Source organism: Ovis canadensis, chromosome 8 (genome assembly GCF_042477335.2).
Source record: "Ovis canadensis isolate MfBH-ARS-UI-01 breed Bighorn chromosome 8, ARS-UI_OviCan_v2, whole genome shotgun sequence".
Classification (NCBI taxonomy): Eukaryota; Metazoa; Chordata; class Mammalia; order Artiodactyla; family Bovidae; genus Ovis; species Ovis canadensis.
The window spans coordinates 59,520,592-59,547,177 of record NC_091252.1 but is presented as its reverse complement, the minus strand read 5'-3'; the positions used below and the strand labels follow the sequence as shown (position 1 = coordinate 59,547,177).

Sequence of the window (26,586 nt, the reverse complement as noted above, 5' to 3'; positions counted from 1 at the left end):
TTTATAGTGGATGACCTGTGAAGGACATTTCGCTTCTATACAGAAAACCCTGTTATGTAATAAAGCTCAGCTGTGGTCCCAAAGAAGGGGGAGCTGACATGTCACTGGCTACCAGAGTGACATTGCGAGACACAGACAACAGGGCCACCTCCTCTGCTGGAGGCTCGGGAACCTGGGGACTGGTGGGGGAGCCTTGAAACTGCCCACTTGGGTCCAAGCCCCCCGCTGGGGTTTGCATCCTTAGGTGGTTACCTCCCAAGGCAGATGTTACGCCTCCAAGTCTGGGTCCTGAGTCAGGTCAGCTCTTGGTTTGACTTGTTTTATTATTTAAATGGCAGGTTTAGAAAAGGAATATTGCTTCTCAACTCAAAAGAAGAAATCTCCTCGGGCATATGTGTGATGATCTAACCACCATTCATAATTTTTTCCAAGCCAACCTTGTTTCTGTGACCTTTAGTAAATCTTGTTATTCCCAGCAGAAAATGCTCAGAGCTAAAATAGTCTCATTATAACTTAGTCTTTATACTGAAAAAAAAATTTTTTTCCTCACTGTCCTTCACCTCACCATCCTCTGAATGCTCCCCCTCCCCACCCCCCCACAAAAGAGACCCTGAAACTTCCATACTTGGTTTCAAGCTGAAAGCAGATTTCATTTATTTATTTATTTTTAGAACGCATTAGTTAAATCTGTTAATCTTTTTTGAGTTGAAGGACTGGAAGAAATCACACATCGTTTCTGATGTGATATACCCATGGGCGGTTTTGCATTCTACCCAAAGATAGCTCAACTTCATTTTAAGATGTTTTGCCTTCTATGGCAATCAAAATCAAACTTTTGTAAGTAGATGTGTGCGTGTGGGTTACGCAACTCCTGTCAGCGGTGCCTGCGGTCTTTGCTTGACCTTGGATGAACAGCTAAGCCTTGGAGGCGGATGTGTGCATCAAAGCTGCCTACAGGCACACGGGTACCCCAGGTTGCTCAAGCTCCAGGATGAGAAGAGGGTAAAGGACAGTCACCTCTGGGCTATGTATAGGCTTTGTGAAAGGTCACATCGTCTGCCTAATTGGAATCAACTTTCTTTCATGCCTGTTTTTATCTCCATGGGGAGAAATGCCAAGTGAGCTGGGAATTAAGAAGTCAGGGAGCCAACTGTGCAACCTTGTTAAAGTAACGTTGGACTTTGGGTCTCACTTTGCTTATTTCTAAAATGGGACCAGATATGTTTGAAGGCAACTTCCCGCTCACATTCAGGCTCTTGCTTTTTTCCTGGGAAGATCTCAGGAAGTGTTCAGAGTCCAGGTAGTCACTTCCCGCTAGTCAGATGTCATCCAGCCAGCCTCCTGCATGTCATTGCTTTTTTCCTGCCATGTGAACAGGGAGGCCTGGTGTGCTGCGATTCATGTGGTCGCAAAGAGTCAGACACGACTGAGCGACTGTACTGAACTGAACTGAACTGAACTGAACAGCATCTGGGTCCTCACCCCAGGGCAGTGTCTTCCTTTCTGCCCACACCTCCATGGGCTCCCTCCAGCCCTGCTCATCCCACCACCAGCCCCCTCCAGTGGATGCCATCAACAATATATCTGGGGTAATATATTTGTAACCAGGACAAGCTTTGGGAAAACCTCTGTTACTGTTCCTAGGAAAGTTGATTGTGCTTATTATCATAAACTCAGTTTCCTCAAATTCTCCTTATATGAAATGTGATCTTTCCCCAAATGTAATACTTCCTATGCAACCCTTTTAAAGGAGACCATTGCATTCATTCAAATGAAATTATTCAGGACCTACTATTTGTTGGGCTCAAGAAAAGCTTGTTGAGTGAATAAATGAATGGATAAATGTACCTTGCTGGGTGCTACAGGAGATTCAGAGATAAGTTCTCTCCCCAGCCTTTAGAAGGATGGTCTATCTATGGCAGTGGAAAGGATTAAACACATACAGAAATAGTTGGAATACAAGCAATGCCAATATTCAAGGTATGGTAACACCACCTGTAAATACTGAAAGCTAATACTACTTGAATACTAGTTGGGAAATAGCCACTTCCCTAACTACCCCCTGCAAGCGTCTTTCCCCTCCCAGCTATCCTACCTCTTGCTTGGAATCCCCAGGTGTTAGTCACTCAGTCATGTCCGACTCTATGACTCCATGCACTGTAGGCCCACCAGCCTCCTGTGTCCATGGAATTCTCCAGGCAAAAATACTGGAGTGGGTTGGAATCCCCAGACCTCACCCAAACCTAGCAACCAGGGAGGGTTAACATCTGAGGGTTGGCAGGGAGCCTCAGGTATGCTGCTGCAGAGCTGATCTGATTGGTCAGCACCCTTGCCTAACTAACCAGTTAGTTAACATTTGAGCTATCTCTACGGAATAAGCAAAGCTCAGGTAACTGCCAAATAATAACAATAAAAATAAAAGTGAGGAAAGAAAAATATTGGGAAAGTTGGTTCCATTCTCAACTACAGTGATGGGCACCAGCCAAAAGAGGGCGTTACACTCCCTGGCCACGGAGACCAGCTCAGAAATGAGCAAATGACCAACCAGATTAAATGGGATGTAACAAAACTTTGGCTGGGACTGTTGGTAGAGAGATATTTGTTCTTTATAATGGATGTGAGCTAAGATGTGATTCTTGGGAAGCCATAGGCTGCCATATGAAGCCCAGCGGTGCCAGGAGTTGAGTGATGGGAAGTTCCTAGATCAAGCCACTCCTGAAGTCAAGCATGCTTTGGAGACTTCAGTTACCTAACATAGGTAAGTTTGGTTTTCTGTTATTGTATAATAGAAAAAGTTCTGATAGTGAGATGAGGCAGCAAAGGAAATACAGAGTAAGAGATATGGAAAACAGTGCCCTGTCATTCCCAGTTCCCTTCTTTCTTAGCTTTTTGGAGCCAGCTCTCCACAATCCTGGAATTTAGTCCCTTTCCTCTTTGTCATTTCCCAGGCTATCAATGCCTTCTGACTTTTACTTGATTTCCTACCCAGTCTGGGGTAAAATTCTTCACCCTTTTAACCTTCTGTTTTTACCTTGTTAATCTCTAACCCTGGGCCATCAGAACAACACTCCTTAGCTCTTTTCCCATCATGGCAAACTCAGAAAATAACAGTTTTTGAAGGACACCCTGGGGTAAACTACAGATTTAGGGTGCCTTTATGGGCCTTGGGGGAAAAAGTCTATTATATTTTTTATATTATGAAATTGTGATTTAAAGAAAAGTAAAACACAAAGTCCCAGGGAAAATGGAGATTTGTATTAAACTTCAAAATAAAATCTTTTCAAAATGTTAAACGAGAAATAGGAAATTTCTTCCATGGACATGACTTTTTTATATCGGTTTTTACACTACAAATGCTGTCCTCAAATCCTGATCAAAACTTTTTAATGGTAATCTCTTCAACTTTTTTGGGAGTCCCTATCAATGAGAAACTGCATATGTTAGAAATTAAAAAATTATAACCATTTTCTGGGTACCTTTCAAAATGTCAACTGCTGAAATTATATTTAAAGAACCAAATAGTGTTTTCTCTTTTCAGTTCTATGTATAAATATCTTGTGGTTTCTTGCTGCAATCTCTTATGATAAAACAAATGAACTTTGAATCCAATAGGATTATTTTTCAATCAATTATTTCCAAATTATGAGAAGTCCTAATGTACAGAATGCATGTGTATTTTTAAAGCAATCTCCTTGTACCTAAAATAAAGACTATCACAATAGATCATCAGTCATGGTGAGAGCTTCCCAACCACTGTTTCAAGACACCCTGCTGTGTAGCTGGGGGGGTGGGTGTGGTTCTAACTGTGCTATAGCAGTGCGGACCCTCTTGGCCCCCAGGATGACCAGGTGGGGCCTGGACTATAGCCTTCAGATGAGAGTTGCCTCTGGGCTCCTACAGGCAAAAGCACAATGATCAGCATCAAGGACTGTGATGTACGATGCTTTACTATGGAGACTGGGAGAGACCAGCTATGCAGCATGACTGCTCAGCCTGGACAGAGAGCCCACGATGTTACCAAGCACACAGCCACTGTGGCTAACTAATCAAAAGGGGCTCCTGGGAGGGCTTTAGCGTGTGGCAATAAGTGTCTGTCTTTATGTATGTCAGATGCTTGAGCCCACTAGACGTATCACAAACTGAACGCACCCTGTGTAACCACGACCCCTTGGAATGGTAATTTATCTGTTGACCGGAGTTCAAGTTGCTCAGTTGTGTCTGACTCTTTGTGACCCCATGGACGGTAGCCCTCCAGGTTCCTTTGTCCATGAGGATCCTCCAGGCCAGAATACTGGAGTGGGTAACTGTTCCCTTCTCCAGGAGATCTTCCCATCCCAGGGATCGAACCCAGGTTTCCCACATTGCAGGCAGATTCTTTACCAGCTGGGCTACTAGGGAAGCCCATCTGTTGACACAGATTAACCTCCAACCTCCCCACCTCCATTTCCTCCTATTTTCTCTTGCTTTTTTCTTGATCCCAGCCATCAGCATCATCCTTCTGAAGGTCACCTGGAAACACAATTCAAGGACTTTTTCTCAGTCTTTGACTCTTTACGACTTTCCTGGAGCAATCAGAACTATCTTCTGCCTCTTCCAGCAAGAAACATTTCTCTCCCAGGCCAGGACCAGGAGGTTTTGCATGACTTGTTAAGGAGACTTGAGTGTGGCTCCTCTGTCCATGGGATTCTCCAGGCAAGGATACTGGAGTGGGTTTTCATGCCTTCCTTGTAGAGCCCTGAAGGCTCCAAGAAAACACACACAAATGTGCACACACACACACACACACACACAGACTGGGCTAAATGGAGTAGGGCCAGGTTTCAAAGAAGCAGTATTTGTAATCACATTAAAAAGCCAAGGCTACTACTTTGGCTTTTAGCATTTTTCACCTTTGAATGCTCAGTAAAAATATTTTTGGCAAAGGAAAAACAAAATGAAACATCTCTCTCTCTCTCGGCTCCTGTGCGCTGTACATTCTTGTTTCTTCTACCCACTAACACAGGGGGCTCTGACCCTCCAGTACTCCAAGCCTTCTACTCCACTGTTTCTACCATTACTACTGTGTGGATGAATTTAAATTCTTGCTAGTGGTCTGCTTGTTCAAGTTCCAGTTCTACATTTCTGCCTTCTCTTTGGACAATTCCATCTAAATCTCCGAACAGCACCTCCCGCTCATCATGCCTAGAGGCTTCTTCTGCATTCCAGGTCCAACTCAGCTCTTCCTTCTCACTGCCTTGCTTTTGTTAAGGGCACCACTATCCCCCCACTAGGCTCGAGCCCTTGAGGGTAAACTTGACTTCTCAACTATTGCTGAATCCTGACGATCTCCCTCTTGAATGCCTGTCACATTCATCTCCTTGATTTCGGTAGATGCTACCCTATTCTGCGTTCTTTACCTCACCTGGAATACCAGAGTAGCCTCCCAACTGGCCTACCATCTTGCTTTTTCTGTCTTCTGCCACTTTTGGCAGATTATTACCAGCTTATTTCAGCATAAAACTCACTTGCTTATTTTTTAAATGTTTTTTAAACTTTCTTGTTTAAAAGCTTTCAATAGCTCTTTACTGTTGATTGAATTTATCTTAACTTCTTAGCTTGACTTTCAAATCCCTTCATAATCTGTCCCCAGCCTATCTATGTAACCTGAATTTATTTATAGATCCTAGAAATATTTACTGAACTCCTATACTTTGTGCCAGACTGGCCGAGGTACTGGACAAGCAAACATATATGTTAGATCATAACTGCTGGTTCAGTTCAGTTCAGTCGCGTCCGACTCTTTGTGACCCCATGAATCGCAGCATGCCAGGCCTGCTTGTCCATCACCAACTCCCGGAGTTCACTCAGATTCACGTCCATCGAGTCAGTGATGCCATCCAGCCATCTCATCCTCTGTCGTCCCCTTCTCCTCCTGCCCCCAATCTCTCCCAGCATCAGAGTCTTTTCCAATGAGTCAACTCTTCACATGAGGTGGCCAAAGTACTGGAGTTTCAGCTTTAGAATCATTCCTTCCAAAGAAATTCCAGGGCTGATCTCCTTCAGAATGGACTGGTTGGATCTCCTTGCAGTCCAAGGGACTCTCATGAGTCTTCTCCAACACCACAGTTCAAAAGCATCAATTCTTCAGCACTCAGCCTTCTTCACAGTCCAACTCTCACTCCATACATGACCACAGGAAAAACCATAGCCTTGACTAGACGGACCTTAGTCGGCAAAGTAATGTCTCTGCTTTTGAATATGCTATCTAGGTTGATCATAGCTTTCCTTTCAAGGAGTAAGCGTCTTTTAATTTCATGGCTGTAATCACCATCTGCAGTGATTTTGGAGCCCCAAAAAATAAAGTCTGACACTGTTTCCACTGTTTCCCCATCTATTTCCCATAAAGTGATGGGACCAGATGCCATGATCATTTTCTGAATGTTGAGCTTTACGCCAACTTTTTCACTCTCCACTTTCACTTTCATCAAGAAGCTTTTTAGTTCCTCTTCACTTTCTGCCATAAGGGTGGTGTCATCTGCATATCTGAGGTTATTGATATAACTGCTGGTAAAAAATACTAATTCAAGTAAGGAGGTACATGGTAATGGTAGAGGCATTTTCTTATTTTTTATTTTTGGGGCACCCCATGAGGCACATGGGATCTTAGTTCCCCAACCAGGGATTGAACCCACACTCCTTGCATTGGAAGCGTGCAGTCTTAACCAATGGACCACCAGGGAAGTCCAGGAGAGGCATTTTAGATGGGATGGTCAGGAAGGCCTGCTGAATGAGGCAGCATTTGTCTGTAAAGACTTGAATGAAGCGAGCGAGCATGAGCCTTACAGACACAGAGGGGAAGGGCACTTCAGGTGGAGGGAAAAGAAAGTTCCAAGTCCTTAAATTCAGAGCATGCTTGGCAAATTGGAGAAACAGCAGAGGGGGCAGAATGGATGAGCAGAGTGAACAAGGAGGACGAGAAGACACGAGAGAGTCAGGCCTCAGGGTCAGGTTATATAGGCCTGGGGGATGACAGTGTGCATTTAGGATTTAATCCCAAATGAGGTAGAAGACACTGGAAAGCTATGAGCAGTAAAGCGACATGTTCTAAAAAATACTACAGACAGCTGTGGGGAGACTGGATAGGGGAGGGGATGAGCAAGAGTGAGCAAGAGTGGCCAGTTAGGAGGCTACTGCAATCATCCAGGCAAGAGATGAGAGGTTTAGGGAGGGTGGCAGTGTTCAGTTGCTGTGTCCGATTCTTTGCAACACCATGGGCTGTAACCCGCCAGGCTCCTCTGTCCACGGCATTTCCCAGGTAATAATACTGGAATGCCTAGTCATGCCCTCCCCCAGAGGTCCTTCCCAACCCATTGGCAGGCAGATTCTTTACCACTGAACCATCCATGTCTCCCAAAGATAGGAGACATCATTAAATTCTAACTACAGTTAAGAAACTAGTGCTAGCATCTGCTGGTGGATTGGATGTGAAGTGTCAGAGAAAGAAAAGAATCCAGGATGATTCTGAAGCAACTAGAAAAACAGCTGCCGTGAACTGGGCTCCATGAGAAGCAGGTGGGAACAGGAGTTGACAGGAGGAGGAACGTTCCGTCTGGGGTATATAAGTCTGAGGTGACTATCAGATAGCCACATGAAGACATCAGTTTGTCAGTTGGATATCTGAGCCTAGAATTGACAAGAGGTCAGGCTAGCAATAAATGTGGAAGTTGCTTGTGTGTAGATGGCACTAGTGTTCAGACAGTGGGAGCCATCTCTTATAGAGATCGCTATACGGAGGCCGGTGGGCTGAGCCTGGGTCACCATCACATGTAGAGGTTGAGAAGGTAAAAGAGGGATCAGGAAGGTCGAAGGAAAGCAAACGAAGAGACTACGATGGCCTGGAAACCAAGGGCAGAAAGGGTTCAACAAGCAGGGAGTAGTTTAGGAATCAAACCACGTCCCCTGCAGTGGAAGCAGAGTCTTAACCACTAGACCCCCAGGGAAGTCCTAAGGAGGGAATGGTTTGTGGCCTATTTAAAAATAATTGTGTGTGTGTATGTGTGTGTGCTGTGTATGCACACGTGTGTAATGGAGAATGGGAGACTGGCTTGTGCACTCTAAATATTCATAAACAGAAACTGCCAGATTGATCGTTGTTGAATCTGGGTAGATGGGAGTTCATGTTCTCATTTTCCATATTTGTGTATCAGTTTGAAATTTTCCATTAAAAAGAAGGAATGAAACAAAACAGGGAGGGAGAAACGGAAATGTTGATGGCACTGACAGGTCAGTTAGGAGTGGATGGGACCTGTATAGGCAGTGGCGCTGGTGACGAGAGAAATCTCAGGGAGGAGAGCCTGTTGGTAGCGGGTTCAAGAGAGATGGGGTGGGAATGAGTGAGTGAGTACCATCACCTCCTTCTGGGGATTCTGTGGGAAAGGGGAACAAAGAAGTGGGTCACTAGCTGGAAGGAGATCAAGGGGCCAGAGGTGGGTAGGGGGGTAGGTGAGCTCAGGATGGAGTGATTATAGCCATATTTCCTACCACCATCGTGCACAAAAGCTCTAGACACACCCCCGGAAAGCATCCTTCCCCCCACATTCTCTGTCCACAAGCCCCCCATTCATCCCACCCATCCACCAAGGCCTGGACCAGCTCCCATCTCTGGCATCATCCTAATTGTATGTGATGTGTCCGGGTGTATAGTTTCTACCCACAGGCAGAATTTTTAAAGATTCATTATAAGAAAGCTTTGGCTGTGTGTGCAGTTGGAGTCTCGGCAGCCTTCAGCTTTAGTGTCTGAGCACACTGTGTGTTTATGCTGTAGATTCAAACTGCACCACACTCCCCTGACAGCCTTCAGAGGGGAAGCAGAACTTCTGCACAAACAGGCAAGTCTTACTCCTTTAGATCCTGGAAGACAGCATTCGATAGTAGCGAGGAGAAGAGTATCTTCCACTTGCCTTTCTCACTCTAAAAGACATGGCTAGAAGCACAGTTCACACTAAGGGATCACGGACTGGTATTTATTTCTGAAACTAACTGAAAAGCCTCAGCTGTTACCCAAGGACTTCTCTTTGAAAACATCAGAAGTTGGGCGGGAGTAGGTGGGTGGAGAGAAGCAGCCTTCTAGTTTCAGATGTGGCAAGCTCCATGAAACTGCAGTGAAAAATAAGACGTGATGAAAAACACTGCTTCGCTCACACCTCCCTCAGAGTGTATCACAGTGAGGAGACCAGGGCACCAGTTCTTAAGATTCTTCCTGCTGGGAAGTTTCCCTCAGAAGTATTCATTTTCAGTGTAAAAGGCAAGAACAGACAAGACACTTCTTATCAGGATTAAATACAAGATGCATCAGAGATGGGCTGTGAAGAAACTCTTAAGAAACAAGAGATGTTATCAATGTTTCTGTGATGAGAAGGCTAAAGGGACAAACAATGTTTTTGTTCCTATACAGCTAAACTGGGGGCAAGAAGACTAAACACAACTTTTTTTTTTTAACTGGATTGTAAATGATTTTCAATGTTGTGTTAGTTTCAACTGAATCACTGTGCTATATACCTGAAATACAACATTGTACATATACACATATTCTTCTACAAATCTTTTCCCTTATGGATTAATACTAAATACTGAGTATAGTTCCTGCGCTATACCAAACACATGTTGACTGAGTCTCAGTAGCACGAACAGAAAGGCATCTGAACCTCGGGCCCCTAATTACTTCCGGTGCTCACTGTTGCCAAGCCCTGTGTCATGTATGTGTTATGTATGACCAAGTCCCTCCACTCACGAAGCCCGGGGAGACCATCACAACACAGGGTGACAGCCGAGAGGCCACCTGTGGTGGAAAGGCCTCCCTGATCCTCATAGTAAGGGAGCTTGGGGCTTTCTGACAGAAAGCACCATGAGCAGAGGTTCCTGGGTAGAGAGGTAGAGCTGAGACAGCCAAGAGCCACACCACGGTGAGACCCAAACCTGGACATACAGACAGAGACAAAGCCACAGAGGGCCTTTGACGCCAGGGAGCTCTGACTGGGGAGGAATGAGGCAGGTTTGCAGTTTCAAACGATCATTTTGGTGGCAGTGATCTAAAGGGAAAATAGACCATGTGCCAGCTTCAAAGTTGTGAAAATTGGTGACTCTTATGATGTGATGTGCTGTCAAAGCCAAAGTCTGTTTCTCTGTTATATTCAGCTATGCTTATTTTTGTACCTCCAAGAGGTGAGGGTTTCATTCTATTTGAGTATTTTTAAACATTCAGACAATTTCCTTGTTCACCTATGCAGCTTAGATCACAAGAGCACAATGTAATCAATCATGATGATGTAAGTGGATGGTAGTTACTATGAAAATGACCTTCAGCTATGGAACTGGGACAGCTTTTTCCCCTGCACTTACAAGCCCCTGCCTGGAATTTCACTGATGCAAAAAGTTTTCACCAGTTTGGGGTTAAATGTAGAGGCAATGGACAGTGTGGTGAGATGTCCATAAAACAAACTCTGTTCTATATAATTACATGTCTTTTCTTTGAACTTATGTCTTACCTCCTTTTTTGGGAATTAAGATTCCCTTTACTTTATGAAATAACGGCAACAGCTTTTTGTAAACATCCTTTCATGGCGAAACAGTTGGCAACGCCAGATCTGTGCAGTGATTTTTTTTGAAATGTGAAGTTGTCTTAGAAGCCTGGAAGGCCCAGCGGTCACCTGACAGCCAAGTCTGGGGAGAGGACTGGCACATCTGGGTTGACCAAGGCTGATAGTGACCTGCCAAAGTGTCAGAGCTGACAGCAAACTATGTGACAGTCAGAAAACACTGGCCCGGTGTGTGACTTAATCATTTATTTCCTCTTAATTGCATCTTTGGAATTAAGCATCTTAATGAGGATTATTAAACTCCTTTTCATGGCCTCTGTGTCACTCACATTTAAACACTGTTTAATTTAAATGTGACTTAGTAAGTTCCTAAAAATATATTTACTTTCCTGCTCCCAACTTCATCTTACTTTGGAGAGAGGTGCTCACAATAGGTGCTCACCTATTAGCTGTTAGCATTGAAGAAACAACTGAAACAGTTTGGGACCCTGGCATGAAAGCAGCCCTCCCCACAAGAGCTGTACCAGAGCCTTTCGGCGAGTACTTACTACACCATCAATCAGGCCAGCAGAGCCTGGTGTGCTGCAATCCATGGGGTTGCAAAGAGTTGGACACCACTGAGCGACTAAACAACAAATTAGGTGAAGGAGGTGAAAGACCTATGTTTGGTTCTCAGCTTACAACTCACTAGCTATGTAACCTTGGGTCAAAGCTTTCTCAAATGCAAAATGAAGTTGAGATGGTATCTCCTTGAACAAAGTGGTTCTGTTTGGGGTTTGGTGAATATTCCACAAGGGTGATATGGCTATTATCGTGAATATAGGATATTCACAAAACACTGGCTTTTACACAAGAATCACGTTAGACTTGAGAAGATTCTTTTTGATTATCTGGCCCAATCTTGGCACTTGATAGATGGGGAGAAACAAGTCCTAGAGTGGATAGAAATCCAACAGGAGGCAGAGCCTAGACTTGGTCTCTGGGTCTAGCCCAAGATTTTCTCTAACACATTAGTTTTTCCTACCTGGAAGCATTTGATGCATAATTTTCAAGTTTCATGGTTTCTCAGAAAGAAAAATAGAGGCAAGTTTTTATGCTAATCTCCAGAATGCAACAAAACTAGGTGGATGTTGAGGGGCCTGGTTGAGAGGATCTGATAAAAGCAATAAAAGGGACACAAAAGCATCACCAGTAAAACAAAGCAGATACACTTTCTGTTATTTGAAATCAGTAGTTTTATTACAATATGCACTGATACACAATTAGAGAAGGAATGTCCTGACATTTTCTGAGCATTTCACGGAAAGCAAATGTAACCAGCCAGGCAGTCGAGTCTTCCACATCTTTTCCAAACACAAAGCAAAATCTTTTATCTGTGATAACAAAGGAAAGTAAAGTTTTCCTATTCTTGTCTACAAAACTTCAGTGTCAGAAAACAGTTATTAGGAAGTGGGCTGAGACAGGAAGCATTTCCTTCATGACGTTCCAAATCGTGCCTCCAGACTTCCACCCCCATTATTTTCTGGATGACTTTTTATGACACTATGGATGGTAATGTGTTCAGGGGCTAAATGGGATCTACTTCCTATATATCACTACAACTGAAAGGGAAAGATAAGTTAAGAAAATTAAGTCCTGGAAAATGCACAAAGGCAAAGAGAAAATATCTGGGTGTACTGAAGATGAGATGCTCTTTTCACGTAACTCATTTAAAAGGTTACAATTACCATAAACATTTTAACTCCATTAAAGATCGCTGACAAAGACTTGCTCTCTCATCAGCAAAAGGCTTCTGCCTTTACATGAGCTTGGAAGAAAGCATCACACTGTGTGAAAAGAGCCACTAATCCTGGTGAAGCAGATGTCAGACTATCAGGAGTTGCATAGGCTTTTCAGATCCATTTTGTACAAGACACCATGAAATCTTGACCAATTTTCACCTTTCAATAGTTGCAGTAGCAATCAGATGTTTTTATTCCTGTAGCACTCAAACACACAAAAGTACTCTAGGAAAGAAACACTAAAATGGCATTTTGAATAAATTCATATTACATAACTTGGGAACAATAAAGGGAGAAGCCCAAGCATGACTCTAGTATTTAATACAGAAAAGCATTGCAGGGGAAAACTTTGTTTAAAAACATTAAAACGCGAATGAATAGAAATACACTTTTGGTTAATCTGTGCTGTTTCATATAGAAATCCTACCAGATATTCAATCTACGAGGTGACTCGTTTGGATTTTCAAGTCTCACTGTCTCAGCAGGAGAATGTACACTGCTGCCTACACTCACATATATATGCACTTACATACATAAAGTTCAGATTAGGAAAATTGTTTTAAATCCACACACTTAAAACCTGTACCCTAAAAATAAATACATTGGCCTCTAGTAAGCTAATTCTCAAGAGTTCCTTGACAAACCAATCAGAACACAGTTTCTCAACAATGGCATGTGACGAATTAGCCACTCTTTAAATCCATTATCTATCAGTAAATGTGTTAAAATTCAGATGTACAACCGAAATAGCATTCCCAGAATAGAAGATGAGAGAAAATTCTGGCTTTGAAAATAAATGTCTTGGCTTCCTTCATGTTTAGTTCCTACAGATGTCTAGTCTTTGCCTCTGCATTTATCTAGCAGTGGGAGAGCATTTTCCAGTGACAGCGTTCTCTTTCACTGATATCACCTTCTAATCAAAGGAGTCAGCTGGCATTTCCTTTGTGGTTTTGTGTAAAGGAACTAATACAACATTGTGTATATATCTGATATCACTCCCATCATTACAGTGAGTTGTGTGTTTTAATGTAATTTACAATGTGCCGATACCACTGAGGTAAGGGAGAAGTAGCCCTGGCATAAAAAAAAAAGTCTCCCAGAAGAACAACACACATAGGACTGGGTGGTGTATCTCTATGTTTTATGAAGTGACTCAAGACCACTGCCAGAGTGGACAGACTGGATATCTGTCTGATACTGTAATTCAAATAACAGACTCGATATACTTCCTTTAGAAAGAATGACATTCACAAAATGGAGCTTTACTTTTTTACTTTTACAGTTCCAAAACAATTCTTAGAATGATAGAAACCAGACCAAGTTGTTTAATACAGTACAATATTTAACAACCTTGTCATTTGGTTTTGAATACAAGAATTTCAGAGATGTAGGAAATCCATGATAAATAATAGCAAGAATGTTTAATGCCACTGCCTAAATGTTTTAAAAGGAAAATCTATCATAGTTGAAATATAACCTCTAAAAAAGACAATGTTCTATGCACTCACAGTTCCAGATTGCTAACTTTATAAATTAAAGCAAAAGTTATCCATATATAAACAAGGCCTCTTTTTCATTGATTTTGATCTCATTTAAACCTTTAGATATTTCAGTCTTCAGATTCCACAAGGTAAGGCTGAGTTTATCAGATATAAATAAAATGTTTAAGTCCATGATGTACTGTAGCACTGAGGAAACAAAAACATCAAATATTTACAGACTGGCTACAATACTTTTTTTTTTTTAAGTCAAATGTGTATCAACATCAAGCCACACTCTTTTTTTTTTAAATTTCTCTGGTTGCAAAAAATGGGACAACAGCATTTTTTCTCACTCATCTTTCCTCTCAGTCCTGAAGTCAGAGGCAGGTCCTTAGGTCAAAGGTCTTTTGGGAGGTGGTGGAGGCATGAGCTCTGTGTCTGGGTCTGGATGATGCTTTCGCTTCTGTCCTTGAGAAGCTGCTGCACATCTGTCAATGAACTCGAAGAGCATCTCCTTGGTGACAGGGTTGGAGATACTATTGCACACAGCTGTGGAAAAAGGGAGACACGTGTCTCGTGTGAGGGTTCATGAAGGGAGCTGACTTGCCCCACGGAGATGAGGACGGGAGAGGTTTCCATCCCAACAGGCTAGAACGTTCCATCTTGCCGACGTGGGTGACTTGCTGCGAATTAAACTGTGCTCCTCTCTCCCCAACCCCTGAAATGAGTGCATTGCTGGTGGCTTTTCCTTTTTTGGCAGAGCCATGTGGCTTGTGTGATCTTAGTTCCCAGCCCAGGGATCTATCCCCTGTCCCCTGCGTTGGAAGCACTGGATCCCCAGGGAAGTCCCTCTGGTGGTTACACTTTACTATTAATTCTAGAACAAAATGTTTACGTATTTGGGTTTAACCTGTCTTCACCACAGTTTTCGATCCTTCCAAACAGTTTGTATTGCATATTGATCTCACGCAGTGCATCACACTACAGTCCATGTTCATACAGTTTCTAAAGAAAACACACCCTGTGTCCTTCAACCTTTCTCTCTCTCAGAGAGAAGTGCACACTGTCACGTGTGTAACACGGCACACTAAGGCTTTGTTGTAGCCGGGAAAGCATATTTTTCTTTATTTTAGTAGCTTGTTTGAAGTAAGGTATTATAACAAAATGACTATTAAATAAAGCACCTTTTCTTATGTGATCAAAACTGTATTTATCTACTTGGTTTTAGAAAAAAAGACATGGGCTTAATTACTCCTCTTTTTTGAAATTAACTCATACTGTCTGAACACAAATAGTTCTAACAAGAATCTTTTGAATGTATAAAAGTAACTTCTAAGCTGTAAAACTCAAACTGGCAATTTCTTTATTATCTCTTAAGCTTACCATACAACCATCAGCACCTTCACTGACTGAGCACTCTTAAAGTTCACAATCCCATTAACCTTTAATCTTGGTTTGTTGTTTTTTTCCAATTCCACTAAAAGCTCAATCCAGAGTTGCCTGAAGTAGTAGTTTACCTTATAAAAATAATGCATGCTGCTCCTCATGAAACTAGCTTACTACTCTGAATTCCCAAAGCAATCATACTGTATCCAGAGCACATCCTGAAGATAGCATACCAAATTTTACATTTTTTTTTTAAGCTTTTCATTGACTTTGTTCTCCATTGTTTGTAAAGCTATTTTAGGAGCTGGAAATTACATTTTCCCCTGCTAATTCTGTCTTTTACCATCTGGCAAACGACGGTTTTTAGCGTTTTGAACAGATCTGCAATTACCGTGGTTTTTGTTGTGGTTGTTGTTCAACAAATTCATCTTGTCCACAGCTCACCTTCTTGCCCTTTAAACTGCTCCCCTGGGCGCCTGGCAGGAGCCCACAGGTTGAAAGAGGACTGGAGTCACAGGGTACAGACCTGCCACAAGCCCTCTTTGGTCTGGATGGTCTTCTCCCCTCTGAGCTGAACCACGAAAGAGGTTCGTTCTAACACCTTATCTCTTTTGGGGGGTTTCATGTACCATCCACTGGGAGGCTGTCATACTCACCCATGGCAGTGTTGTAGGCATTAGGAAAACTTTTATCTGTTCTCTGTCTCATAAAGACCCAGCTGTTGTTCTCGAATTTGCATTCTATAATTTTGTTGTCATACTGTTTTAGCTCTTTTGTCACCTGTTTTAAAAGAGAATTGAGGAAAATATTTAAGTCATTTGACAGGCTCTTGCCTCCATTACGTGACAGATGCATGAGGGGATGCCAAAAACACCTCAGTGGCCCGTCACATGGAGCTCTTTGTCATCTGAAGCGTCTAATCAAGCCCAAGGATGCGGTACTCACTCCCCTGCACACTTGCTGATTAATCTGACATCTTATAAATAGGAGTGAAAATGGCTGCCAATATATAGCAGTTAAAGGAAGCTATGAGGAAACCAGCCACTCCTGAGCCAGAGGCAAATATGTTACCATAGGGACCAGTGCCTCCAATACCATCTGTGTCCCTCTGGCTTTCAGGAACTGAGTATCTGCAAAGGTTCCAAAAACTTTCAGAAAGGTCCTGCCATCTAAATTCTTACGTCAGAACCTAAGAAATCCCCTTTACTGGTTAAGATAAAAAGTTGCACACAAGAGAGCAGACATTAGGATCTGATTCAGGCAATGTGCATCCTAAATATTTTGCTTTTTAAGCAGTGATAATTAACCAAACAGCTCATCTTTAGGCTGTTTATTTACCCTTTTCATCTCCAAAATGGTATGGATTCAGAGATGAAGCTGGTTTTGATATTAGGTGGTGGATTTTTTTGGCTACTTCACCTCAGATGATTGAATATGGATTACAACTTACTCTATCAAAGCTAACAAGTATCCATGGCAACTGTAGAACCTTTTAAAAGATATTTCATCGGGCTGTGAGGATGGTTTTCATAAATAGGAATCTAAGCTTATCTTTGCAGTTTTCAAATCAAATGCCAGTCATAGTAATATTTTAATTCTGTCCTCATCTTTCACAGCTAACAACTTTTCCTCACAATATGGAAGATTGCAATCAGTTAACTTCATTAGCATTATTTGAAACGCTCTCCTTTTTCTACTCACGTATTCATTACCACCTAGGAATATAAAGGGAAGCAAATTTTTAAAAGATGCTGTCAATTCACAGAACAGGCAGCGCATGTTTTCATAAAAACTTCCAAATTGTAGTCCTTCTCCCTTCTTCAGTATTACAGCTGATTGGACTACTTGCATTTTCAACAAATCTGACAGGACCAACACATTTCAATGTGCTGGAGCCAGACCTAGCCAAGAAAATGATGTTCTACTTAGTAAACTTGATAATTCATTCTCAAATATTCATTATTCTAATCTCAACTCCCCTCCCTCCCTTCTGAGGGATCTACCTCCTTTCATTTTTGATACATGATCTATATCCAATGTAGGCTATTTACTCAGGTATAGGAACCACGTACATTACACCAGAAGCAGGGCCTAACAGGTAGGTTGCTAAACCTCTCAGATTCTTCATTTTCTAATTTCTTAAGTGGGCAATGGAGTTTCTAAGGCACCGGGACACTGGAGCAATAATAAATGAGTGTCCAACACACAGTAGCCCACCAGTAAAATTCTTAATTGAATATAAAGTCAGGAAATGAAACATTACTTGTAAACTTTAAAAAAAAACAAGCTAAGCAAATTCACTAAAGAAACCAAGATGACATGAAAAGATACACTTTGAAAGCACTTGTCAAGAAAATTATATCATACACATTTACAAGTATGGCTTGTTATCAATGTGCAGTCTGTACTTTTACTCACTACTGATCACAGTACATCTTTATCAAATAGCTTATCATTCTTGTGTTCCTAGTATCAGATTTGCTATAAATTATGTGTTGTTCAGTCCGACTATAGCCATTGGGCTGCATTATTAAGTATCTGTTTGTATCTGTCCACATTAACACTCTGGGAAACAGGGCTTTCCAGAAAATGCAGGCACCTGCCACTATGCCAACCTAAATGTATTTCCAAGTTCAAAAACAGTACATTGTTGTTCATTCACCACACCAATAATATTCCCAAAATAGTCACACTGTCCTCATTTGGTCAGGTAATAAAATATATCTAACTGATAAATGTAATGCATCCCATATGTGTACAAAGACAGTTTTCACTAATGGTCAGATCAAAAGAATGACTGGCATACAGGGACGGAGTTTAGTTTTAGTATCTAAATTCTAATTGGTTACTATGACAATAATCATCCTCAGCCAATCACACATTATTATTTACTAAAACAGGATCTGGTTAGGCCTTTTATAATCAGCTCTGCTATCCTGTTTTGAGTTAATGAGAGGTTGCAAAGTAATAAGAATAAAATATTTATAAATCAAGATTTCACATCTGTACCCATAATTACATTGGATTAATGAGATTTATTGGGGTTTTTTTGTGGGGGGAGAAAATACAGTGTATTTTATACTGAAGAAAATAATTTTTTTTCCTTTCTTCTTGTCCATCTTATTGAGTACCACACTTCTGATACCATTTAAATCTACCAATAATCTGGTGTTAAGAGATAGTCAGATGAAACCAGATCTAGTACCTCTGAAAATTTCAGATTAGCAGGTCAATGGAACAAAGGGCCCAAGACAGAAGAAGACAGAACCACAGCTGTTGTTCTCTGTATTTTTTTCTTTTTTTAAAGAATGGTTTATGCAACATAGTTTAATCTCAAAAACATTATGCTGAGCAAAAAGAGCCTGACACAAAGGAATATATACTGTGTGACTCCTTTATACAAATTTCAAGAACAGACAAAACAAATCTAAACTGATATAAGTAAGAATAATGGTTGCCTGGAGTACAGATCCAAGTGGTAAGGGGACTGACAGCATAACAGTAGCATGTAGGAAATTTTAAGTGTGTTGCAGATGTTCTAGAGCATCATTAGGGTAGTTGTTACACAGATGAATATATTTTTTCAAAACTCATCAAATTGTTTAGCAAAATTTATGCATTGTATTACATGTAAATTACACCTCTTTTTTAATAGAATACTTTTTGTAACCTAAATGCTGGCCATGGCATCAGGTCACAAAAGGCAAACCATCGATGTTGGCTGAACCAACCTGTACAGAGCAGGCAGATGAGTTTCTGTCTCTAACAGTGGAGCGCAAGCCTTTAAAATTTACTGTCCCTGCTCTATGAGAGCTGTTTTGTTATTAAGAGCTGTTTTGTTAGTTTTTCTAGAGAGACTACAAAGGGGAGAGGGATTTCTCTGAACTAATTTGCTTTAGAGATACTACAAAATAGCAAATATCCTTAGATTGGGAAGACACCAGTAAGCTGGGTTTTAACTTTTAATTCTGAAATAATTTTAGATCTACAGAAAAGTTGTAAAGATTGTATCAAGAGTTCCAGGATTCCCATCACCCTGCTTCTTCTAAAGTTTATGTTTTGTATATCACAGGACAGTTATCAACTCTGAGAGGTTAACAATGATACAACACAATCAGCTAAACCTGATTCAGACTTCATCAGCTTTTCCACTAATGTCTTTATCTGCTCCAGGATCCAGTCCAGGAAACTGCACTGCACTTAGTTGTCATGTCTACGTAGTCTCTTCTGACCTGTGACAGCTTCTCAGACCTTTCTTGACACACTTGAAGACTGCTAGTCAGATATTTTGTAGAATGTTCCTCAGTCTGTGAGTTTCTGATGTTTTCTCATGATCAGACTGAGGTTATAAATTTTGGGGAAAAATGCCAGAGACGACGTACCCTTCTCATTACATAATATCTATGGGATAGATAAGATCTTAGGCTTCCCAAGAGGCTCCCGCCTGCCAACACAGGAGATGCAAGAGATGCAGGTTCGATACCTGGGTTGGGAAGCTCCCCTGGAGTAGGAAATAGCAACCCTCTCTAGTATTCTTTGCCTGGAAAATTCCATGGATGGAGGAGTCTGGTGGGCCATAGTCCATGGGGTTACAACATGATTCCTTACTGGTCCTGATCCCTTGGTGAAGAAGGTACCAGCCAGGTTTCTTTACTGTAAAGCTAGCATACTCTATTAGTTATGAGGCACTGTGTCTAGCCCTGATCAAAGATAAGGGAATTCAGCCACTTGCTTGAAGGAAGGGTATCATCTAAGAATATGTGGACACTTATTAGAAGTATCACAGAAATCAATACATTTCCTAGGAGAGAGACTTTGAGGCTATACAAATATCCCTTTTTTTCTTAAAAGTTTCACTCATTAATTGTAGCATTCATCCATGAATCATGCCTATGGCAATTATTACTGTGGTATTCTAACGGAATCTTTCACTTTCTCCATTCCTTATACACTTATTATCTGGATGTCTTCTGTAAGGAAGATTTGCTCTTCTCCCTCATTTATTTATTTGCTTATTTGTATCGGTAAGAACTCATGGATATTTATTTTATTCTTTGGCATATCATGAACTATTTTCACTTCATTTTCTTGCTCAAACTGTTCTGGTTTTGGCCACTGGGAACTCTGTCAAGTTGGCTGCTGTGTCCTTTTAACTTGCTTCCACTTTTACTTACTTACGTAGTTTTACCGTTTAGTCCCTGGCAACACAAGATACCACTCCAGTCTCATTTTTTATTTTCTCTGCCTCAGCTCTAGAGTCAGCCATGAATCAGTCAGCTCTAAAGTCATCCTCTACCAGGATTTTATAAGAAAAAATTTACTTTTCAATAGTCCAGACTATGCTAAAAAAGTATTAACACACACCACTTGCTTTGGTCAGAATTTAAAATTACTGAGAAAAAGAGAGGGAGGGGGAAAAGAGGAGTGAGTGTGAGAGAGAAAAAGAGTAACAGTGAGATATTCATATTAGAGTGAATAATATGAATATGAATATATGTTCATACTTAGACGTTTCCACCCCATCTTTTGTGAACTGCTATCTGGAGCTAATCTAAGTTGACCACTGTTTCTTTTCTGCACTTAAAATTCTACTCAAGCTCTAACGCTGTAGTGTGACAGAAGGTGAATTTTTAAAACATATTTCAAGGAGATGAAATCAAAGATCTTATTTCCATGTATGCAACTTTGGTATCTAATACTTATGAATGAAGGCAGAGAAAATAAAACAGCAAAGAAATAAAAATGGAATTATAAAAGTTTTCCTTGTGATGTCAGAACAAGACAATCAGCTTAAATCTGAATCATTAGACAATCTTTTAGAACTACTGTCTTATAGTAGGGCCTGGATATATTGCTTTTAGAAAGTGCATCCATCTATCAGAGGAAATAAAACTCTTGACAAGTTACCCTCCCTAAAAATATGCTACACTTAACCACTTAAAAAAAAAAAGTTCCTCCATTAAAATCAATTTGTGTTTGTACTTTTATAATGAAGAACCACTGGGTAAATAACACACCTCACATTTGCCAAGTTAGAAACACAGTAACAGAAGTCTCTCTCATGAATAGCAGGGTCTTCAAGCCCTCCAATCTGGAGTTCAGCTAATGAAAGTAGCCAATAAAAAGAAAGCAGCTAGAACTCAGTCTTATTTATCCCACAGCAGACAAGTACAGGGTATGAAATCACCACTAAACTACAGATTACTACCTATTTATAAAATTAGAGTTAGTTACAGTTACTATTCAAAATACAATAAATCTTCATATAAAATAACTGGGCAGATAAAACAGCAGGTTAATAGTGATTATTAGTAGTTAGGAATGGCTTATTTTCTTCTCTGTGCTTTGCTGTATTGTCCAAACTTTCTACATAATGCATGCTTAACTTTCATAATTCTTCATGAAAAATTCCTAAAATAAACTGTTTCATAAAAGATGGTAAACATGAGATTGTTTTTAATGGAGAAAAAAATGTCAATAAAAAAAGAACTAAATCGAATTATGTCATCCCCCTATCAGGGGCTTCCCATTACAGAGCACTAAATGACACTGCCCCTGTTCATCTTTCTAGCTCTCATAAATTATCTTAGAGCATCCCACAACTTTTCCTCTACCTTGTTTATCATTATCTGATTACTTGCTTAATATCTGTCCACCACCATGGTTAATAATTACTGTATACTTACTAGGTGCAGGGTACTTTCTAAGTGCTTTACATGGATTCATTTATTTAACCCTCACAACAACTCTAGGAAGTATCACCCCTGTTTTTAAAGATAGGGAAGCAGAGGCAGAGAGGAGTTAAGCAATTTGATTAAGAGACTCACAGTCAGTAAGAAGCAGAGAAACATTGCATCCCTATTAGGTTTTATTCCAATCTCAAAGGTTTTTACTCCTGTTAGGTTTTCATCCCAATCCCAAAGAAAGGCAATGGCGAAGAATGTTCAAACTACCACACAATTGCACTCATCTCACATGGTAGCAAAGTAATGCTCAAAATTCTCCAAATGAGGCTTCAACAGTCTGTGAACTGAGAACTTTCAGATATTCAAGCTGGATCCAGAAAAGGCAGAGGAACCAGAGATCAAATTACCAACATCTGCTGGATCACAGAAAAAGCAAGAGAGTTCTAGAAAAACATCTACTTCTGTTTCACTGACTACACTAAAGCTCTTGACTGTGTGGATCACAACAAACTGTGTAAAATTCTTCAAGAGATGAGAATACCAGACCACCTGACCTGCCTCCTGAGAAATCTGTATGTAAGTCAAGAAGCAACAGTTAGAACCAGACATGGAAAAACAGACTGGTTCCAAACTGGGAAAGGAATATGTCAGGGCTATATATTGTCACCCTGCTTATTTAACTTATATGCAGAGAACATCATGTGAAATGCTGGACTGGATGAAGAACAAGCTGGAATCAAGACTGCAGGGAGAATTATCAATAAGCTCAGATATGCAGATGACATAACCCTTATGGCAGAAAGCAAAGAGGAACTAAAGAGCTCTTGATTAAAGTGAAAGAAGAGCAAAAAAGCTGGCTTAAAACTCAACATTCAAAAAACGAAGATCATGGCATCCTGCCCCATCACTTCATGGCAAACAGATGGGAAAACAGTAGAAACAGTGACAGACTTTATTTTCTTGGGCTCCAAAATCACTGCAGATGGTGACTGCAGCCATAAAATCAAAAGACGCTTGCTCCCTGGAAGAAAAGCTATGACCAACCTAGACAGCATATTAAAAAGCAGAGACATTACTTTACCAACAAAGGTATATATAGTCAAAGCTATGGTTTTTCCAGTAAGTCATGTATGGATGTGAGAGCTGGACCATAAAGAAATCTGAGTGCCGAAGAAGTGATGCTACTGAACTGTGGTGCTGGAGAAGACTCTTGAGAGTCCCGTGGACTGCAAGGAGATCCAACCAGTCCATCCTAAAGGAAATTAGTCCTGAATATTCATTGGAAGAACTGATGCTGAAGTTGAAGTTCCAATACATTGGCCACCTGATGCAAAGCGCTGACTAACTGGAAAAGACCCTGATGCTGGGAAAGACTGAAGGCAGGAGGAGAAACAGACGGCAGAGAATGAGATGGTTTGATGGCATCACCGACTCGATGGACATGAGTTTGAACAAGCTCTGGGAGATAGTGATGGACAGGGAAGCTTGGTGTGCTGCAATTCATGGGGTCGCAAAGAGTCGTACACGACTGAACAACTGAACTGATTAGGTTTTACAATCTGAACATGAATCTAATGAGGTTTCAGAGTATTTAAGTAACTTGTATAAGGATACAAATTGTATTGAAATTCAAATTCTTGGCCTCTGTCAGTCAAAAACCTGTGATTTCCTTTCCCCTAAGAATCTAGCCTCCAGGTTGAAAATGTATTACAGGAGGCAAAGGTAGACTATACTTGAGAGAGATTTTACTTCTTGTGTAATAAACTGTAATTTAAGTAGTCATTTCCAAGGATTACATTCCACTTGGGAAAGCCTGTGGGTGGGAGGCAAAGTGATGTGTGACAGACGAAGGGCAGGAGAACATAACATGCTGGTTTGAACCAGTCACGATGTCTATCAAGTTTCCTTTTTCTACACTTTCTAAACGCCCGCCATGTTGACCTGCATCAGTCTCTGCTGTTTGCTATTCTGGTTGCGTGAGCACGAACCACAAATCATAGCAAATTGCAGAATTTCTCAATCATTAAGAATTTACAATAGGTTAATTTTAAAATGGGCTGTACTTCACAGCTGCAAAGCTTTTGTCTGATTTCTCGACCAAATGAGAAGCCATTATTGGACTGAAGACCTTTCCATGGGCATGACCAGTCAAAGGAAAAGGTCATGTGCACGGAACAGGCAGTTCTGCCAGGTAAGGTGAGGTAATGATAACGGTTCACTAAACAGAGAGCCACACTCTATGGCACAATATATCGCTCTGTTTAGTACCAAGCATGATGAGAATTTATAAGTAGATCATGGGTTCAGTGCATGCTTGGGATAGTAAAAATGACACAAAACCAAGGAAAGCTTTACAAGCTACTGGCATACCTCAGTTTACTGCACTTTGCTTTATTTCACTTCATAGATACTGCATCTTTTTTTTTTTTTTAAACAAATCAAAGGTTTGTAGCAACACTGTTTTGTCAGATGCTGGTTAGCATTTTTTAGCAAAGTATTTTTAAATTAAGGTATGTATATGTTTTTGGACATAATGCTATTACTGAACACTCACTGAAAGTGAAAGTCACTCAGTCGTGTCTGACTCTTTGCAACCCCACGGAATTCTCCAGGCCAGAATACTGGAGTGAGTAGCCTTTCCCTTCTCCAGGGGATCTTCCCAATCCAGGGATCGAACCCACATCTCCTGCACTGCAGGGGGATTCTTTACCAACTGAGCTGTCAGGGAAGCCTACTGAACACTTAATAGACTATAGTTTAGAGTCAACATAACTTTTATATATATTAAGCAACCAAAAAATTCATGTGACTTGCTTTATTGCAATTATTTAGGTGGTCTGGAACCAAACACCAGTATCTCCAAGGTCTGCCTGGATCATTAATGTGAGGAGACTAAAATGCAATATGCATGTCTAACACTTTTTCTTACTAAATAGTTATAAGTATGATGACAGACTTAACTGAAGGTGCTTGTTTTTTAAGATGTCTTTCTCACAGCCAGTGTAAACAATCAGTAAAGTATATTTGTCAGACTGAGTTTGATTAATGGTCTGTCTACTGGCAGTAAACACCTAACTTAAAATCATGTTAACGGTCATTAAATATCCATGCTTAACAAAGTTCACAATACACTGGATCTTACGTTTGAGTTAGGAAAGTCACTAAAATGTCAATGCTAAATCCAGTTTACTTCATTGAATCCTCCATTTACTTTCTAAGGACTTGCTAATGATTTGGACCCAATAATGGTCATTTTTTATTCTTTAGTAATGCAGGATGATTACATATAACTTTATCTCTTTCCTCTCCCCCAAATTTTTAAACCCAACTATTCAACTCTGCCCTTTTTATGAGACCTCATGAGAACTGTCCTCCAGCTTAGATCAATGTAGCATGTGGCAATAAATCAAAATGCTACCATAATAAGTAAAGATTTCCTTCCTGTTCTGCTTACCACTTAGAGAGAAAGAGAGAGGGGGTAAAAAAACAGGCTGACATTCTTCCCTTTTGATTATCTTCCAGAATAAACTCTTGTTTTAAAATGGCCTGATTTGCTTTAGCATCACTAATAGGCACCGAAGTCCACAGACCCATTACGCCTGTGAATCTTTAGCTCGGAGACAAATAACTCCTTAGTTTAGTGATAATGCTCTGTGGTGACTGGGACCCATCTGAGCAAATGAAGTTTCCAAAATTCCATTCTTACAAGATGGTACCTCAAGTCAGGGCAGACTCTCACTGAGACTCTCCGACCACAGTAACTGTAACTTTGCCATACACGCTGCACTCTGCTTTTATATATGCTTTCTCAAAAACTATTTCTTTTTTGAGAAAGAAATCCTGGAGTTATTGACAAACATTATACAAACAGAGAATGACAATATACTGCTCTGAACCCTAGAGTTCTATTTTGTATCTCTATATACCCTCTGAATGACATTCACAATGAATTTATTTAAATCTGCTTCATCAGCTTCCAGCTTCTGATATTGGAAATATCAGAAACCACCCAAAAGTTGAAAGTTTGAAAACAGTTAATATAAATTATCTTTATCAGTTGTCACAGTCCTTAAACACCTTCTGCAAAAAAAAAAAAAAAAATCTTTGTTTCCCCCCTAAAACATACTACAAATATCTTTCATAAAATCCAGTATTTTGGAGTTAATAGCAAACTTGGAGATCATCAAATAAAACACTTATTCCGAAATATCCAAGTACTAAAGTACATTCCACACTATCTCTATGAATTAATGTATTTTTATGAGTGTGAACAGTCATGCTTTGAGGTGGTTATAAAACCAGCAGAAAAAGCAAATTCATTACTTTGGTAACTTGCACTCAAGACTAATTTAATACTCTTACCCAAGATACTATTTTTTTTAATTAATTTTTATTTGAGTATACTTGTGGCTTCCCTGGTGGCTCAGTGGTAAAGAATCTGCCTGAAACGCAGGAGACCCGGGTTTGATCCCTGGGTCAGGAAGATCCCCTGGAGGATGGCGTGGCAACACACTCTAGTACTCTTGCCTAGAGAATCCCATGGAAAGAAGAGCCTGGCAGGATGCAGTCCACAGGATGGCATAGAGTTGGACATGACTAAAGTGACTAAGCAGCAGCAGTTTCTGAAGTATAGCAACTAAGATATTTATTTTCATTCGGAGATATTTACTTTTTAAAT

The 26,586-nt window shown here is 40.6% G+C and overlaps 1 protein-coding gene across 1 annotated transcript in view; it reads right to left on the bottom strand.

Moving 5' to 3' along the window:
* Positions 1-11,785: 11,785 nt before the first annotated feature.
* Positions 11,786-26,586, bottom strand: part of RNGTT (RNA guanylyltransferase and 5'-phosphatase) — a 237,060-nt gene continuing 222,259 nt past the window's right edge. Inside the window, exons 15-16 of the mRNA XM_069598310.1 lie at positions 15,879-16,002; positions 11,786-14,385 (exon numbers count right to left, since the gene is read on the bottom strand). Of these exons, the coding sequence (XP_069454411.1) occupies positions 14,228-14,385; positions 15,879-16,002 (282 nt within the window). The 3' untranslated portion in view covers positions 11,786-14,227. The remainder of the gene's footprint in view (positions 14,386-15,878; positions 16,003-26,586) is intronic.